An 18,979-nucleotide genomic window follows, 5' to 3' on the forward strand; every position below is an offset into this window, starting at 1 on the left:
GCCGAATAAGAAGTCGACGAATAAGAAACTGAACGAATAAGAAACCAACCTCAGCCTCGTTCTATAATGAGGCCCTCACTGTACAGGGAAAGACCGGGAACAATGACTGTGGAAAACGGATTTCTATTAAAAAAAAAGAGCCGTTCTGTGAGTCGGACGGCCCATCATGTGACCTCTGACTACTCCCCTCCTGTGACCTCATCACAGGTCCTGTGCGCACAGAACAGCCATATATGTGGTGTGCGGCTCTGCAGGTGGAGGTAGGTGCTGGAGATTCCCCATTACTGGGCACAGGGGACATTAACCCCCTCAGTGCTGAGCCTGTGATAAATCTCTGTATGTGACTATAATGGGACTGTGTGTTATACCGGGGGCAGGACGGTGCCATGACTGGATGTAGTGATCATGTGACGCCGGTAACAGCTCCGGAGATTTCTTACATGGGATCTTTATGATGTTACATCGTCATTTTCTCCCCATTCAGGTCTCTACAATATCGGATCCTCTCAGTGGAGATCTTCTATATAAGAGAATTCTCCTGAGTGACCCTACAAGGATGGATAGGGACAGGGACAAGATGGCGGAGAGGATATTACCCCTCACCCTAGAGATCCTCTTCCGGCTTACTGGAGAGGTGAGAGATTCTGATGATGTCACATTACATCATTCTTATCTATGGGAATAACAGATGGACAGAACAGTAGAGGTGAGGACTCTGGAAATGTCTGTAGTGAGGTTTATTAATGTGTCTCTCCGTAACCAGGATTACACAGTAGTGAAGAAGACCTCTAGTGAGCGCTGTCAGGACCCTGTGTCTGAGGGATGGGGAAGACCCCTGAGTCCAATCACGGGACCTCCACCTCACCCCCTGATACATGAGGACATCAATGACCAGAAGATCCTAGAACTCACCTACAAGATGAATGAGCTGCTGACTGGAGAGGTGACACTGCTGGGACATTATACAGTAACGCTATGGAGGGATCAGGGGGATGACGGTATCATTGTATGTGTCAGGTTCCTATAAGGTGTCAGGATGTCGCCGTCTATTTTTCCATGGAGGAGTGGGAGTATTTAGAAGGACACAAAGATCTGTACAAGGACGTCATGATGGAGGTTCCCCAGCCCCTCACATCACCAGGTAATAGACAGGACTAAATACACACGGCCTATAATTATCTGTATGTAAAGAATGAATTCAGTCCCTGTATGTGTTTCCTCCAGTTCTATCCAGTGAGAGGACAACACCAGAGAGATGTCCTCTTCCTCTTCTTCCACAGGACTGTAAACAAGAAGATGTCGATGTTCCTCAGGATCATCAGGTAGATGGAGAGAAGGTGTCATGAGATCTCCCCTATGATGTGTAGAAGGCTGTGAAGGTTTTGTGATCAGACTTGTTTTACCCCCCAGTATTATACACTGAACTGACAATTTATTAGAAAACACTGACACTTTCTTTTTTGAAACTTCCCTGTATAGAGAATACTAATAACTAATAATAATAATTTTTATTTCTATATCGCTGACATATTCCGCAGCACTTTACATTATAGAGGGGACTTGTACAGACAATAGACATTACAGCATAACAATAAACACAGATCAAAACAGACACCAAGAGGAATGAGGGCCCTGCTCTCAAGCTTACAATCTATGGGAAAAGGGGAGACACCAGAGGTGGATGGTAACAAAACATGATGCAAGGAACCGGATTATGGTTTAAGTTTTTTGAATGGGCCACACAGGGATAGTTAGGTTAATGCGTTGAGACGGTAGACCAGTCTGAACAAATGCATTTTTAGGGCACGCGTACAACTGTGGGGATTAATTGTATTAACCTGGTTATTACATTCCAAAGAATTGGTGCAGCACGTGAAAAGTCTCGGAGAAGGGAGGTTCTGGTTATTGAGGATGCTAACCTGAGGTCATTAGCACAAGGAAGAGCACAGGTAAGGTGGTAGGCTGAGACCAGGGAGGAGATGTAGGGTGGTGCTGAGCCATGGAGCGCTTTGTGGATAAGGGTAATAAGTTTGTACTGGATTCTGGAGTGGATGGGTAACCAGTGTAATGACTGGCACAAGGTAAAGGCATCCGTGTAACGGTTGGTGAGGAATATGATCCTGGCTGCAGCATTCAGGACACATTGGAGCGGGGAGAGTTTGGTAAGAGGGAGGCTGATTAGTAGAGAGTTACAATAGTCCAGACGAGAGTGAGTAAGAGAAACTGTAAGAGTTTTTGCAGAATCGAAAGTAAGAAAAGGTCGAATTCTAGAAATGTTTTTGAGGTGCAGATAACAAGAGCGAGACAGTGATCGGATGTGGGGAGTGAATGAAAGATCGGAATCAAGTATGACCCCAAGGCTGTGGACATGTTGCTTTGGAGTAATGGTGGAACCACACACGAAGATGGCAATGTCAGGCAAAGGTAGGATAGTAAAGGGAGAGAACATGAGGAGTTCAGTTTTTGACAGGTTCAGTTTCAGATAGATGGCGGACATGATGTTAGAGACAGCGGTAAGACAATCACTGGTGTTTTGTAAAAAGGCAGGCGTGATATCAGGAGCAGAAGTGTATAATTGGGTGTCATCTGCATAGAAATGGTACTGGAACCGAAATATACTTATTGTCCAATAGGGGCGGTATACAAAGAGAAGAGGAGGGGCCCTAGGACTGATCCTTGAGGAACCCAAACAGTAAGGGGAAGATGAGAGGAGGAGGAGCAGGGTGGCTCAGTGGATAGCACTGCAGCCTTGCAGCGCTGGAGTCCTGGGTTCAAATCCCACCAAGGACAACATCTGCAAAGAGTTTGTATGTTCTCCCTGTGTTTGCATGGTTTCCCTCCTGGTACTCCGGTTTCCTCCCACATTCCAAAGACATACTGATAAGGAATTTAGATTGTGAGCCCCATCGGGGACAGCAATGATAATGTTTGCAAACTGCAAAGCGCTGCGGAATCTGTTAGCGCTATATAAAATTAAAGATTATTATTATTATTAACTAGCAAAAGATACAGTGAAAGAGCAGTCAGAGAGATAGGAGGAGAACCAGGAGAGAACGGTGTCCTTAAGGCCGATGGAGTGGCGCATAGTGAGGAGGAGCTGATGATCCACAGTGTCGAATGCTGCGGAGAGAGCCACGAAAATTAGCATGGAGTAGTAGTGACTATTAGATTTAGGTGTTAGTAAATCATTAGAGACTTTAGTGAGGGCAGTTTCAGTAGAGTGTAAAGAGCGGAAACCAGATTGAAGAGGGTCAAGAAGAGAGTTATCTAAGAGATCGCGGATAAGACGGGAGTGGACCTGGCGTCGAGGAGTTTAGAGATGAAGGGAAGATTAGAGACAGGTCTATAGTTAGCTGCACAGTTTTGGTCGAGGGATGGTTTTTTAAGTAATGGATGTATGATGGCATGCTTAAATGAGGAGGAAAAGATACCAGAAGAGAGAGGTTGAATATTTTTGTTAGGTGAAAGGTGACAGCAGGGGAAAGGGACTGTACGAGACTGGTGCAAGTGGTCAGGCGAGAAGATGCAAGGAGCCTGATTACTTCTTCTGTGACTGGTTCAAAGTCAGAGAGTGAGCTAGATGCAGTGGGGGAGGGAGGACAGTGCATAATATGAGGAGATTGGGAGATAATTTCCTGTCGGATGTGGTCAATTTTTTCTTTGAAGTAATTGGCCAGATCGTCAGCGCGGAGATCTATGGTTGGGGCCTGCACTCTTGGTTTGAGTAGGGAATGAAAAGCGTCAAAGAGATGTTTAGGGTTATTGGACAGCGAGGTGATGAGGGTGTTGAAATAGGTTTGTTTGGAGAGGTGAAGGGCACAGTTGTATGTTTTAAGCAAAAACTTATAATGATTGAAATCTTCGGGTAGATTAGATTTTCTCCACAGGCGTTCGGTGCACCTGGAGTACCTCTGTAGGAAACGTGTTTTCAGTGTGTGCCACGGTTTTCGCCGTCTGTGCCGAGTTGTTCTATGTATAGGAGGTGCAATTTCATCCAGGGCACTTTGCAGGGTTTCATTGTAATGCTTCAGTGCAGAATAGGGACATGAAAGGGAGGAGATAGGGGCCAATGAGGACTGTAAGTTCTTCATAAGTTTCTGGGTGTTAATGGCCTGTATGTTTCCAAAAGTGGAAAGTGAGGGTGACCTGAACGGGATGGCAGTTCTTGATAGAGAATGAAAGAAGATTGTGGTCAGAGCGGGAGAGGGGATTTTGTGAAATCATCCACTGAACAAAAACGGGAGAAGACCAAGCCGAGGGAGTTTCATGAGTTGAAGAGTTAGTATGCTGCGAGAGGCCGAAAGAGGAGGTTAGACGGTTAGAAATGAAAGGTGAGAAGCAGATGGGGAGAAGGAAAAAGCAATGGGGATGTTGAAATCACCCATGATGAGGGTGAGGATGTCACAGGAGAGAAAGTGTGGAAGCCAGGTGATAAAGTGATCCAGGAACTTATGGGAGGGCCCGGAGGACGATACACCACCACCACTCGCATGGAGAAGGTGATGTAGAGTCTGATCGCATGGACCTCAAAAGAAGGTAAGACAAGTGAGGGTACTTCGGGGATAACCTGAAAGATACATTTGGGTGATAGGAGCAGACCAATGCCTCCACCTGCTCTGTTGTCCGATCTTGGGGTATGAGAAAAGTATAGCCCATCATATGAAAGAGCAGCAGCGGTGGTGTCTGACTGCTGGATATAGGTTTCAGAAAGAGCCAGGAGGTTAAGAGAATCAGAAAGGAAGAAGTCATGTATGAAGGAGAGTTTATTACACACAGAGCGAGAATTCCACAGGGCACAATTGAAAGAGGCAGAAGGCATGCAGGCAATGTTAATAAGGTTAGAGGGGTTTCTAAGTGTAGCAGTTGGGAGGTTTGACTTGCTATAACACGGGGGGCCGGGGTTTAGAGATGTCTCCTGTGACTTGGAGAAGGAGGATAGAAAGAGTGAGCAGATGGTTAAGTGATTTGTGAGACCGTCTCGTGTGTTGGATGGTGGGACGGAGTGGATCTGTGCTGTTTAGCAATATGAACAGAGTGTGAGTGCTATACATAGGAGAGGAAAGGACAGAGGGGCCGATATGAATGGAGTGTAAAGAATTAATGCAAGGGCGGTGAATGTGAGTGAATGCAGCAGCCAGGATATAGATTATACAAATACATATGGTGAATATTTGCTGTGTTCTAAATGTACAGGGAATAGATTTATTTAATTGTCTTACCTGTCTCCTGCCCTGTCTAATTGCCATGTTATAACTGCCAGTACTTTGATAAAATGTGCTTCCATTAAATGTGCATAAATGCCTCCCTAAGTTGAGACAGCAGGACACAATAAATGTAGTGAACAGATAAACAAATGTCCAGGCCTACATGGATCATAAACCACTTTGAGAAGTTAGTTCACCTCATAGCATAAGAGGACAAACAGAGTAAGTTGTAATAACTTAATACCATTATCTAAGCAGCTAAGATGAATAACATTTGCGGACTCATGCAGGAATTGTGTGCAGTAGCTGGAATTATATACCATTAGAATATATTGCAGGACATGAGACAGCAATCAGAGGTGGGAAGTTGTACCATTAGAATATATTGCAGTGTAATATAAAGTAAAGTGATCATTTTTCAGCCTGAAACCACATTAGAATGGTAATTTTGAGTACTCCACCTAGGCATGGTTGTCAGTGATATTTTGAAAAACTCCTAACCTCTCCAGTTTTTCTTGTCAAAAGTATTAGTACTGAGAACATTATGATTGAGGGAAAAAATACAATGAAAGGGGATCCACAGGACATACACGATTTGTTGAGGAAGATATCAATAATATCTGAGGCAGTGACCAGTGTTACATGTGAGGGTTGCTGTATGTTCCCCCAGGATGCGCAAGGAGGCACATTGAGGCCATGGGAGTGCATTGCAGTCACAGGCGTAGCTGTGATTGCAATGAAAAATAAAAGTGAGTGTTAGTCTTGGACAAGCTATTTCTCCAGGGCAGATTTGAGAAAACCTGCTGAGCTTTTGTTTTGAAACTGACTACAGGATGGTAGTGTGGCAGTCTGTTTCCTTCCTGGCCTGGTTTTCTATGTGGCCGAAGGCTCCAGGTTCTTTGGTTAAAAGCCCTGCAGTAAAGGGTTTGGGTGTGTCAGGGTCAGAGTTGTTGTCAGTCTGGTGTTTGCTAGAGTGCAGAGCAGTCAGCTTTTCAAAGCTCCACCTGTGTGAGGCAACACAAGCAAGCAGAGCCAAACAGCTAGGGGAGCTGAGATGCCTGGCACCCACAGCGTACATAGCTGTGCAGTCACCCACGGTAACTGGTCTTGGAGTTGGACTGGCATGTTTATTGGCTGCAAACTGGAGGATATGGTTCCAGGCTGGGATCCGGATGATATCGTGTACTGTGTAATGCTGTGAGTTGGACATTAATGCTGTCAAGTAAACGCATTAAAGTAAACGCATTAAAGAGACCTTTGTTTGGAACTTTGCTGGGTCACTGCCTCATCACTGCATAGCATGGATACCGCTGCACTACAAACTGTAGGTAGTGCACAGTGTTGGAAATTTTAACTGACTACATGACTGGTGTCCAACTAATGTGTTTGAAATCACTTATTTTTTCTTGGCACAGATGGGCTATAACATCGGATGAACAGTTCCTGTGCCACCATCTATCAGGTGTCATCTTATAAGGCTTGTGGAGGTAGATTAAGGGCGGGGGATTTTGTCTTGGCTCATCCTGGATCTTTTGTTATCTGTGGATGGATGTTTGGAAATTATGGCTTACATAAGCATTTTGGCCAATCAAGTTCATTACTTCATGGCAGCTATTTACCCTACCCTAGAAGAACAATGCACCATGACACCATGGTCCACTAGTCATAGAGGCCCCTGATAATGTGACCCCTGACTCCTCCCCTCCTGTGACCTCATCACAGGTCCTGTGCGCACAGAACAGCCATATATGTGGTGTGCGGCTCTGCAGGTGGAGGTATGTGCTTGAGATTCCCCATTGCTGGGCAGGGGACATTAACCCCCTCAGTGCTGAGCCTGTGATAAATCTCTGTATGTGACTATAATGTGACAGTGTGTTATACCGGGGGCAGGACGGGGCCATGACTGGATGTAGTGATCATGTGACGCCGGTAACAGCTCCGGAGATTTCTTACATGGGATCTTTATGATGTTACATCGTCATCTTCTCCCCATTCAGGTCTTTACAATATCGGATCCTCTCAGTGGAGATCTTCTAGATAAGAGAATTTTCCTGAGTGACCCTACAAGGATGGATAGGGACAGGGACAAGATGGCGGAGAGGATATTACACCTCACCCTAGAGATCCTCTTCCGGCTTACTGGAGAGGTGAGAGATTCTGATGACGTCACATTACGACATTCTTATCTATGGGAATAACAGATGGACAGAACTGGAGAGGTGAGGACTCTGGAAATGTCTGTAGTGAGATTTATTAATGTGTCTCTCCATAACCAGGATTACATAGTAGTGAAGAAGACCTCTAGTGAGCGCTGTCAGGACCCTGTGTCTGAGGGATGGGGAAGACCCCTGAGCCCAATCACAGGGCCTCCACCTCACCCCCTGATACATGAGGACATCAATGAGCAGAAGATCCTAGAACTCACCTACAAGATGAATGAGCTGCTGACTGGAGAGGTGACACTGCTGGGAATGCTGGGACATTATACAGTAACGCTATGGAGGGATCAGGGGGATGACGGTATTATTGTATGTGTCAGGTTCCTATAAGGTGTCAGGATGTCACCGTCTATTTCTCCATGGAGGAATGGGAGTATTTAGAAGGACATAAAGATCTGTACCAGGACGTCAGCATGGAGGTTCCCCAGCCCCTCACATCACCAGGTAATAGACAGGACTAAATACACACGGCCTTTAATTATCTGTATGTAAAGAATGAATTCAGTCCCTGTATGTGTTTCTTCCAGTTCTATCCAGTGAGAGGACAACACCAGAGAGATGTCCCCGTCCTCTTCTTCCACAGGACTGTAAACAAGAAGATCCCAATGTTCCTTGGGATCATCAGGTAGATGGAGAGAAGATGTCATGAGATCTCCCCTATGATGTGTATAAGGCTATGAAGGTCTTGTGATCAGACTTGTTTTATCCCCCAGTATTATACACTGAATGGCCAATTTATTAGAAACACTGACACTTTCTTAATCAAAACTTTCCTGTATAGAGAATACTAATAATTAGTGTAATATAAAATAAAGTGATCATATTTCAGTCTGAAACAACATTAGAATGGGAATTTTGAGCACTTCACCTAGGCATGGTTGTCAGGTAAATTTTGAAAAATTCCTATCCTCTTCAGTTTTTCTTGTCAAAAGTATTAGTACTGATGATAATTTTGTGACTGAGGGAAAAAATACAATGAAAGGGGATCCATAGGACATACACGATTTGTTGAGGAAGATATTAATAATATATGAGGCAGTGACCGGTGTTACATGTGAAGGTCACTGTATGTTCCCCCCAGGATGCGTTTGGGGGATAATTGAGACCATGGGAGTGCATTGCAGTCACAGGCGTAGCTGTAATTGCAATGAAAAATAAAAGTGAGTGTTCTTTTTGGACAAGCTATTTGTCCAGGGCAGATTTAAGAAAACCTGCTTGAAATGGACTACAGGATGGTTGTGTGGCAGTCTGTTTCCTTCCTGGCCTGGTTTTCCATGTGGCCGAAGGCTCCAGATTCTTTGGTTAAAAGCCCTGCAGTAAAGAGTTTCGGTGTGTCAGGGTCAGAGTTAGGCCTGGGTCAGACATGCGAGAAACTCGCACGAGTCTCGAATGTCAATACCTGGCACTGTCGCTGGCACTCGGGACTGGAGCGTGCTGCTGCATAGAAATACATGCAGCCGCACGCTCCTGTCCGAGTGCTGGCAGCAGTTCCGGGTATTGACATGCGAGACTCGTGCGAGTTTCTCGCATGTCTGACCCTGGCTTAGTGTCAGTCTGGTGTTACAGTGCAGTCGGCTCTGCAGAGCTCCACCTGTGTGAGGCAACACAGGCAAGCGGAGCCAAACAGCCAGGGGAGCTGAGATGCCTGGCACCCACAGCGTACATAGCAGTGCAGTCGCCCACGTCAACTGGTCTTGGAGGTGGACTGGCGTGTTTATTGGCTGCAAACTGGAGGATATGGTTCTCAGCTCCTATCCGGAGGATATTGTGTACTGTGTAATGTGGCGAGTTGGACATTAATGCTGTCAAGGAAACGCATTAAAGAGACCTTTGTTTGGAACTTTGCTGGGTCACTGCCTCATCACTGCATAGTATGGATACCGCTGCACTACAAGTTGTAGGTAGTGCACAGTGTTGTAAATTTTAACTGACTACAAGACTGGTGTCCAACCAATGTGTTTGAAATCACTAATTTTTCCTTGGCACACATGGGCTGTAACATAAAATGAACAGTTCCTGTGCCACCATCTATCAGGTGTCATCATTTAAGGCTTGTGGAGGTAGAGTAATGGCGGGGGATTTTTTCTTGGCTCATCCTGGAATCTCTGTGGATGGATGTTTGGACATTAGGGCTTACATAAGCATTTTGGCCAACCAAGATCATCACTTCATAGCAGCTGTTTCCTTACGGTAGAAGGACAATGCACCATGACACAATGATCCACTAGTCATGGATTGCTTCCAGGAACATTAGAGAGTTTTTGTTGCTTCCCTGGACTTCATAGTCCTCATGTTTTAATCCTATAGGGCATCTTCAGGATGAGATGAAATAGACTGTTCACAACATATCAGTATCTCCATATTATTTGCGGATGGGCCAATAATCCCACAGAATTACTTCTTCATCTAGTGGAATCTATTACAATCTGAATTGCTGAGGATCTGAATAGACAACGCGGGTGTCTCTAATAATGTGGCCATTCAGTGTTAGTTTTATACTTGGTGTAGATGACAGGGTAAAGCTGATCATAGACATTAAATATTGTCTGGATCTTCCCCCAGTTTTCTGGTTATGATTTTTTCATCTTTCTCTGACTCTTAATATTTTTGTTTCAGGGTAAATATCTGCCCCATATTAATACTACAGAGACATATATGAGAGGTGATGAGCGGTGTAAAGAGGAGATTCCCACAGATAACCGCACGGGTGAGTATATCCTAAAAAACAATCAGTGCCAGGAGCGCACATCGAGTTGGCTCCATCCCAGAGGGAACACAAATCCATTATGGGTATTTATTTATGCGCCATGATTGTGCATATAATAATATATGATTATTTTGTGACATGTTCGGACATTTCAACTCTTGCACACATCTGGTCAGTTTACATTATCTGTCTTGCAGCACGTGATAATTATTATTATATTACATTATATGGTGATCTGCTGCAGACTTCTGCAATTTCTAGTATAACCCTGTATTTTGTAAACCTACTACCATCCACTCTGATCATTACATAGTATATTTTTCCCTAATTAAACACGTTGATTATGTGTCTGTATTTCTAAATCTTAAACAGATTTTGGTTCCCTTCCTCATATTTGTACAATCATGTTCTTACATTCTGACATCTTCCCTCTTGTATCTAGTGATTTTTTTTTTTACATTACACTTGATTCATTTTTTTACTTTATATTTTACATATGTGATAAAAGATATTGATGGTTTTTAATTCACTCTTTAACTTCTAGTAGTGATTTTTTTTTCAGTTATAGCTCTATAATCATGGCCCTCTTTTGGTACCATGAAATGTCAGGCACTTAACCTTTTTAGGTCCTTTTGTTTTTGCCACTTATGAAGCAGAAGAGATACTTCTGTATTCACAGTCCTGTTTAATACAGGACACTCAGTGGATGTCTCTTAATATACTTTTGAAGTTTGTCAGCACCGGGGATCTGAACTCAAGACCCCCGATATGGAAGGTAGAAACATTACTAGGGAGCCACAGGCTGTACAGTTCTGGAGAATTTTCTCAGCCTAAAAACCTCAAAAGCATTCTTCTTTACATGCATAATATAACGTTATATACAGATATCTCGCCAGAACATTATAAGTGCTGAAAAGTAATCACCAGAGATTTCTAACTATAGAATCATTTTCAAAAGTCATACAAAATCATCACAGTAAATATGGACATATGTTGTGTCCCTGTAATTGTAACAACATGTACAATATAGTGATTTATGGTGATCGGTAAATAGTGTGAATAAAAATGACACCTTTGTTTACCATTTATATAAATATATATTTTTAACGGCAAAAAAAGCTTATTACTCAGAACTTTGATTTCCATTCTAAAAAAGAACACATAATAAATAATAATAATAAAGGAACCCAGATGGACAACAATTAACAGGCCCACTCAGCTTCTGTTTGCTTCAGTTGTGCAACAGATCTATTTTGGACATAAATTTCATTTTCCTGAAAAGAACAGTCAAAACTCAGAAACTCAGATGTTAACACACTCCAAAGTTGTCCGGCAAAAAATGGAAAAATGGACACATGTCTGTGTTTGATCCGCTTGATTGAATTTTCCCATTCAAGGGAATGGGTCTGCATTTCCAGATCGTACTCGCATGTCCTCCAGAATATCCTGGTTCATTAACTGAATCAGAATATTGTATATTGACATTTTTTCCTCCTGAACCACCAGACTCCAATATTTTTACATAAATATGAAGAAAAAGATGCGGCAGATCTTGTTTCACATCAAAAACCTCACACAGGGGAGAAGCTATTTTTATGCTCAGAATGTGGGAAATGTTTTAGTGATAAAAAAATTCTTGTTAAACACCAGAGAACTCACACAGGACAAAAGCCATTTTCATGTTCAGAATGTGGGAAATGTTTTATAGGTAAATCAAATCTTGTTGTACATCAGAGAACTCACACAGGACAAAAGCCATTTTCATGTTCAGAATGTGGTAAATGTTTTATGGCTAAAACATATCTTGTTACACATCAAAGGACTCACACTGGTGAAAAGCCATTTTCATGCTCAGAATGTGGGAAATTTTTTATACATAAATCACATCTTGTTAGACATAAGAGAATTCACACTGGGGAAAAGCCATTTTCATGTTCAGAATGTGGGAAATGTTTTATAGATAAATCACATCTTGTTATACATCAGAGAACTCACACTGGGGAAAAGCCATTTTCATGTTCAGAATGTGGGAAATGTTTTATACATAATTCACATCTTGTTAGACATCAGAGAACTCACACTGGGGAAAAGCCATTTTCATGTTCAGAATGTGGGAAATGTTTTATAGATAAATCATGTCTTGTTGTACATCAGAGAACTCACACTGGGCAAAAGCCATTTTCATGTTCAGAATGTGGGAAATGTTTTAAAAGGAAATCAACTCTTGTTTCGCATCAAAAAACTCACAAAGTTCAGGTAGATGCTATTTGATTAAGATGGTCATCTTTCCAAAGTTGCTATACTTATTCCAAGCTATTCCGCTGTTATTGCCACAACCAGATATTAAACAAATGCGGTGTTTAGTGGTTCATATGGGGTGAGAACGCGTATAAGATTGCTCAATCTACAATTGCCCAGAAGAGAGGGAGGAATTAATTTTCTGGATATTGGAAGATACAATCTGGTAGCTAACTTTAGGTACATTGTTCATTGGACTTGCGGGGTCTCCCATTTTGCCAATGTACAATTGGAGAAACAGTTGAGCCCTCAGGTGTCACTAACCGCTCTGATCCAACTTGGTAACGATGAGCTCCCTGATGATATTAGAGAGCACTTGGTTTTGTGGCAAACTATTTTGACATGGAGGAGAGGAAGAAAATCTGTGGAGGGACAGGTGATCTATCTCCCTTTCAGCCATTTCTAAGCAATCCTAAATTTATGAATAATTGTCCACCTGTACATTATGTAACCTTGGCAAAACAGGGATGTATTAAGTTGTTTACGTCTCTTCATCAGGCTATGCGGGCTGACATGTTGGATCAGAATTTCTCACTACTATCTTTTGAAACAATAACACAGTGCTTTCCTTTTTTAGACACCGGCCATTCCTCTTCCTTCAGGCACGTAGCCTAGCCCAAAAATATACTAGAGGTAGGAAAGACACAGCTCAGATGAATAACATGGAGGTCTTTCTTAAAGCCTCAAGATTGCAGAATGCTTCAATGAGCAAAATATATTCCATACTACGTCAGCTTTGGTCTTGGGAGGGGAGAGACACCCGGCCTTCTAGATGGGTAATTTGGATGCTACGATGTCACAGAAGAAATTTATTCCCTATAGTAGTTACACGGACATGGCTTTATTGATTATCCAAAGGGCATATGTCACTCCATCAATGCAGGACAAAATTTCACCTACAAAATTGTATACATGCTCAAAATGTGGAACACACAACACAGACATCTTCCATCACCTGTGGAGTTGTCCAGGAATACAAGATCTATGGCTTAGGATACATATAGTGATGAGCGAGTATGCTCGTTACTTGAGATTTCCGAGCATGCTCGGGTGATCTCCGAGTATTTTGGGTGTGCTCAGAGATTTAGTTTGTGTCGCTTCAGTTACATGATTGTTATGCTCGTGCCCTGACTGGGTGGGTCTCAGACCCGTAGAAGCGCTTGGATCAGCGCGAAACGGCCGTCGTCGTTCCCTTCTCACCTCCCCCCTGTCTGCACTCCCTCGGGCCGTGAAGCTGTATTTTTTCATGTCTTAAATAAAGAACTGGACCACACGAAGTTGGGTGAGTGCTGCCGCATCTTTTTCTTCATATTTATGACATGTGCATCTGGTTTCCATGCGAGCACCTCCACTGCTGAAGTCAGACTTTTTCTACTCACCGCGATTGATTCACTTAAAGCAGTGAGGCTGTGCAGCACCACTTTTTTCTTTGTTCCAATATTTTTGCTGTAAAGAACTTCATAGTGTGAATATGTCCCATGGAGGGGGGAAGAATGACGGATAAATCATATACCTGTCTGGCAGTAAGTGTGCTTGGTTGTGGTAAACAGCCATAGAAATTGAAGAAGGTGGGGGGGGGGGGGGTAACGTAACTACAGCTGTGCTAGTTCATGAGAAATCAAAACATATTATGCGAGCAGAGCTGGAGAAACATCCCGAGAGGAAAAAGTTTGAATGTGGAAGAGGTGAAAAAACAGCTATGAAGGTTTCTGATGAGCAGGATAGCTCCATGCAAAAACAGATATGTGGAACTTTATTACCACAGAGGCTTAGCCACATATGTGGTTACCTATTTGTTGTGCACAAAGGTGTCCGTAGCCTTTAAGCTAGATGATCTTTGAAAGAGCCAACAACTGTGAACCATGGATTACTGAGGACACTGCTGCAAATTCATTTTCAGATCCCCAGTGCTCCCGTATTCATGATGGAATCCAATGCTTTCTGTTGACTTCCAATACATATAAAATAGTATAAAAAACTTCTCATACCTTGTTACTATCGCTTAGTTTCTTTTTATAACAAAAATGCAAAACCTACACTTGCATAAAAGCCGTGGCTTATTTTTACATGACCACACTTCTGTGCTCTGTGCTAGATGCAAGTATATACCTGTCAGGGAGTGTATGAGAGATAAACATTATCTAATAGCACTGACTTGCAGTTAAATTTATGAGGGTCCACTGAACATGAAACTGCAAATGATTGGTGACAGGTGAAGTGGAACCAGAACCTACAGAGAATACGGCTTCAACAGAGATGTGAAAATATTGAAAAAGCACAACCTGGTGGCCTAATATCATAATCTACTAGTCCTTTGGTATTAGTATCGTGTCTTAGTCAGTCTACATAGATAATATAAATATTAATATAATTTCATTGGAGTGTTATTGACAAATAATAATTTTATTCTTGTCAGATGACGGTACCAGGAGCTCAGAGGGACATCTGATATTTTCAGATTTTGCAGCAGGGGATAAAGGTATCACATCAGATACATATGAAGACCATGTAATTATGCCAGATATACCTCAAGCCCTTCTTAGGAAAAAGCTATCATCTAATCCTTTTAAACGGGTCCTTTCTTCTACTTCATCTAAAGAAAATATGGAAAACAAAAAGCACAAAAGTACTGATGAACATGAAGTAGCTCATACAGGGGAGAAACCATTTTCATGTTCACAATCTGAGCAATGTTACAATACTAAATCAAGATTTCTTTCACATCAGAGAAGTCAATCAGGGAAGAAGCTATTTTCATGTTTAAAATGTGGGAAATATTTTAAAAGGAAATCAGATCTTGTTTCACATCAAAAACCTCACACAGGGGAGAAGCTATTTTTATGCTCAGAATGTGGGAAATGTTTTAGTGATAAAAAAATTCTTGTTAAACACCAGAGAACTCACACAGGACAAAAGCCATTTTCATGTTCAGAATGTGGGAAATGTTTTATAGGTAAATCAAATCTTGTTGTACATCAGAGAACTCACACAGGACAAAAGCCATTTTCATGTTCAGAATGTGGTAAATGTTTTATGGCTAAAACATATCTTGTTACACATCAAAGGACTCACACTGGTGAAAAGCCATTTTCATGCTCAGAATGTGGGAAATTTTTTATACATAAATCACATCTTGTTAGACATAAGAGAATTCACACTGGGGAAAAGCCATTTTCATGTTCAGAATGTGGGAAATGTTTTATAGATAAATCACATCTTGTTATACATCAGAGAACTCACACTGGGGAAAAGCCATTTTCATGTTCAGAATGTGGGAAATGTTTTATACATAATTCACATCTTGTTAGACATCAGAGAACTCACACTGGGGAAAAGCCATTTTCATGTTCAGAATGTGGGAAATGTTTTATAGATAAATCATGTCTTGTTGTACATCAGAGAACTCACACTGGGCAAAAGCCATTTTCATGTTCAGAATGTGGGAAATGTTTTAAAAGGAAATCAACTCTTGTTTCGCATAAAAAAACTCACAAAGTTCAGGTAGATGCTATTTGATTAAGATGGTCATCTTTCCAAAGTTGCTATACTTATTCCAAGCTATTCCGCTGTTGTTGTCACAACCAGATATTAAACAAATGCAGTGTTTAGTGGTTCATATGGGGTGAGAACGCGTATAAGATTGCTCAATCTACAATTGCCCAGAAGAGAGGGAGGAATTAATTTTCTGGATATTGGAAGATACAATCTGGTAGCTAACTTTAGGTACATTGTTCATTGGATTTGCGGGGTCTCCCATTTTGCCAATGTACAATTGGAGAAACAGTTGAGCCCTCAGGTGTCACTAACCGCTCTGATCCAACTTGGTAACGATGAGCTCCCTGATGATATTAGAGAGCACTTGGTTTTGTGGCAAACTATTTTGACATGGAGGAGAGGAAGAAAATCTGTGGAGGGACAGGTGATCTATCTCCCTTTCAGCCATTTCTAAGCAATCCTAAATTTATGAATAATTGTCCACCTGTACATTATGTAACCTTGGCAAAACAGGGATGCACTAAGCCATGCACGTCTCTTCATTAGGCTATGCGGGCTAACATGTTGAATAAGAATTTCTCCCTACTATCTTTTGAAACAATAACACAGTGCTTTCCTTTTTTAGACACCGGCCATTCCTCTTCCTTCAGGCACGTAGCCTAGCCCAAAAATATACTAGAGGTAGGAAAGACACAGCTCAGATGAATAACATGGAGGTCTTTCTTAAAGCCTCAAGATTGCAGAATGCTTCAATGAGCAAAATATACTCCATACTACGTCAGCTTTGGTCTTGGGAGGGGAGAGACACCCGGCCTTCTAGATGGGTAATTTGGATGCTACGATGTCACAGAAGAAATTTATTCCCTATAGTAGTTACACGGACATGGCTTTATTGATTATCCAAAGGGCATATGTCACTCCATCAATGCAGGACAAAATTTCACCTACAACATTGTATACATGCTCAAAATGTGGAACACACAACACAGACATCTTCCATCACCTGTGGAGTTGTCCAGGAATACAAGATCTATGGCTTAGGATACATATAGTGATGAGCGAGTATGCTCGTTACTTGAGATTTCCGAGCATGCTCGGGTGATCTCCGAGTATTTTGGGTGTGCTCAGAGATTTAGTTTGTGTCGCTTCAGTTACATGATTGTTATGCTCGTGCCCTGACTGGGTGGTGTGAGCGTGGGAATGTGGCCCCACTGTGCCACAAACTAGACTACCATGGAAGGGGCATGACTAAGCAGCTACCTTAGTGTTCACTGGAGCCTCTGATAGTGAATTCAGGCTTGTGCGGCAGATCGCTGCCAGGTGCCACTCCAGGGCTTTGTCTGGCTGTGTCAGCTGATCCCACTGAAGGACAAAACCCTAGTGACAGGTGCGAGCTAGTATGGACAGGCACGGCTGGCACTCTGGCAGGAAGGCTGGCCCAGCTGGCAATCTAGGCAGACGGGCATGGCTGGCACTCAAGGCGGGCACGGCTATCGGGACTGGAACAGGTTCGAGTAGGACAGGAGCATAGGCAGGTTTCAATAGGGATCTGATAGGAACCAGTTCAGACTGGAGGGACACGAAAACACAGGTAGGAATGAGTAGGATAAGGAAGCAGGCAGGAACAAGTACAGACTCAAGAAGCAGAACCACGGGAGGCAGAGCAGAACCACAGGAGGTGGAGCAGTGCAGAACCAAAGGAGGCGGAGCAAAGCAGAAGCGCAGTAGGTGGAGCAGAGCAGATCCACAGGAAGCGGAGAAGAATAGAATTGCATGATGTGCAGCAGAGAGCAGAGCCGCAGATTGCGGAGCAAAGAGCAGAGCCACAGGTTGCGTAGCTAAGGGCAGAGCTGTAAGTTGCGGAGCAAAGCGCAGAGCCGCAGGTTGTGGAGCAAAGCCACAGGTTGCGGAGCAAAGAGCAGAGCAACAGGTTGCGGAGCAAAGAGTAGAAGGAGTCAACACAAGGAAACACAGCAGGATAGAAAATGCTACAGATGGATACAAACTGACACACGGGACAAGGCACAGAAACAAGGATTTAGACCAGGGTATAAAGTCCCCCGGGTGGCTGAAACAAGGGACACTGGACACAGGTGCAGCCAAGGGTACGAAGCCCCCCTGGGTGGCTGAAACAATAGGCACAGGTACAGGCCAGGGTACGATGTCCCTCTGGGTGGCTGAAACGAAAGACACAGCTAGACAGGACCTGGCAACTCAGCAGTAAAACACTAACTGAGAAAGTATATTGCTCAGGCATCCCCCTAGGGGTGGAGATGCTTAAGTACCTGATGCCTCTTGGCAATTGGCTGGGGACACCTTAGGAAGGTGCACACAGTCTGTACAAGAAACAGGAAGTGCCGGGGCCACTGCCCTAAGCATACAGCCAGGCAGCATGCAGCAAGCAAGGACATGAGGCCCAGATCATGGAGAGTGGTAAGTAAGAGGGGAGATGGGAAGCCATGCAGTTATGACGGTAGGGATGTTACAATGATTTGCTGCTGCTAGACAGCCTGAATACATGTGGGGATTGACTGTTAGGAAATTTCCACATGTGTTCAGGCTGTCTAGCAGCCGCAAATTATGCAGCTGTGGCGACACAAACCAAATCTCCGAGCACACCCAAAATACTCGGAGATCACCCGAGCATGCTCGGAAATCTTGAGTAACGAAAACACTCACTGATCACTAGATATATGTAGATTTAGAGACTACCTGTCATATTACATTCCCACTTACACTGCAATGGGCAATCTTTAATATGTTGGGGGAATCTCAGCAATCACTGCCCAAGCATATAAAAGCAATTTTTGTAATATGGGCTTTGGCAGTTAGGGAGAACATATTACACCATTGGTTGAACCCTAATATACCATCCTAATCACTAATACAGACAAAAATAATGTTCCTATTCAAAATGGATTGGTTGGAAACATTAACCATCAGAGAGACTTGGTCTTTCCTTATTCCTACATTATAACCAGCTATCAAAGATAGACTGAGAGCCCAGTTGAAGGACACCTGATGGTATCTCCTTAAATGTATTGTTGGACATATCC

The 18,979-nt window shown here is 43.0% G+C and overlaps 2 protein-coding genes across 2 annotated transcripts in view; both read left to right on the forward strand.

The window, feature by feature from the left end:
• The window catches only part of LOC138664107 (zinc finger protein 585A-like), a 132,613-nt gene extending 114,097 nt beyond the window's left edge, over positions 1 to 18,516 (forward strand). The window contains exons 12-13 of the mRNA XM_069750534.1: positions 11,794 to 12,361; positions 15,569 to 18,516. Of these exons, the coding sequence (XP_069606635.1) occupies positions 11,794 to 12,361; positions 15,569 to 15,944 (944 nt within the window). The 3' untranslated portion in view covers positions 15,945 to 18,516. The remainder of the gene's footprint in view (positions 1 to 11,793; positions 12,362 to 15,568) is intronic.
• On the forward strand, positions 491 to 2,026 carry LOC138664106 (gastrula zinc finger protein XlCGF66.1-like). Its single transcript, XM_069750533.1, has 4 exons — positions 491 to 634; positions 764 to 943; positions 1,018 to 1,141; positions 1,225 to 2,026. Exons 1-4 carry the CDS (start codon positions 557 to 559, stop codon positions 1,344 to 1,346), a joined length of 504 nt encoding a protein of 167 aa, XP_069606634.1. The 5' UTR covers positions 491 to 556; the 3' UTR covers positions 1,347 to 2,026.
• Positions 18,517 to 18,979: the final 463 nt, after the last annotated feature.

This window comes from Ranitomeya imitator, chromosome 2, assembly GCF_032444005.1.
Source record: "Ranitomeya imitator isolate aRanImi1 chromosome 2, aRanImi1.pri, whole genome shotgun sequence".
Taxonomy (NCBI): Eukaryota; Metazoa; Chordata; class Amphibia; order Anura; family Dendrobatidae; genus Ranitomeya; species Ranitomeya imitator.

Excerpts from the sequence above, each read along its gene's own strand:
- LOC138664106 (XM_069750533.1), top strand. The coding sequence starts at position 557 with ATGGATAGGGACAGGGACAAGATGGCGGAGAGGATATTACCCCTCACC. Across the intron at positions 635-763 it reads TCTTCCGGCTTACTGGAGAG|GATTACACAGTAGTGAAGAA; the intron begins GTGAGAGATTCT and ends CTCCGTAACCAG. Across the intron at positions 944-1,017 it reads ATGAGCTGCTGACTGGAGAG|GTTCCTATAAGGTGTCAGGA; the intron begins GTGACACTGCTG and ends TGTATGTGTCAG.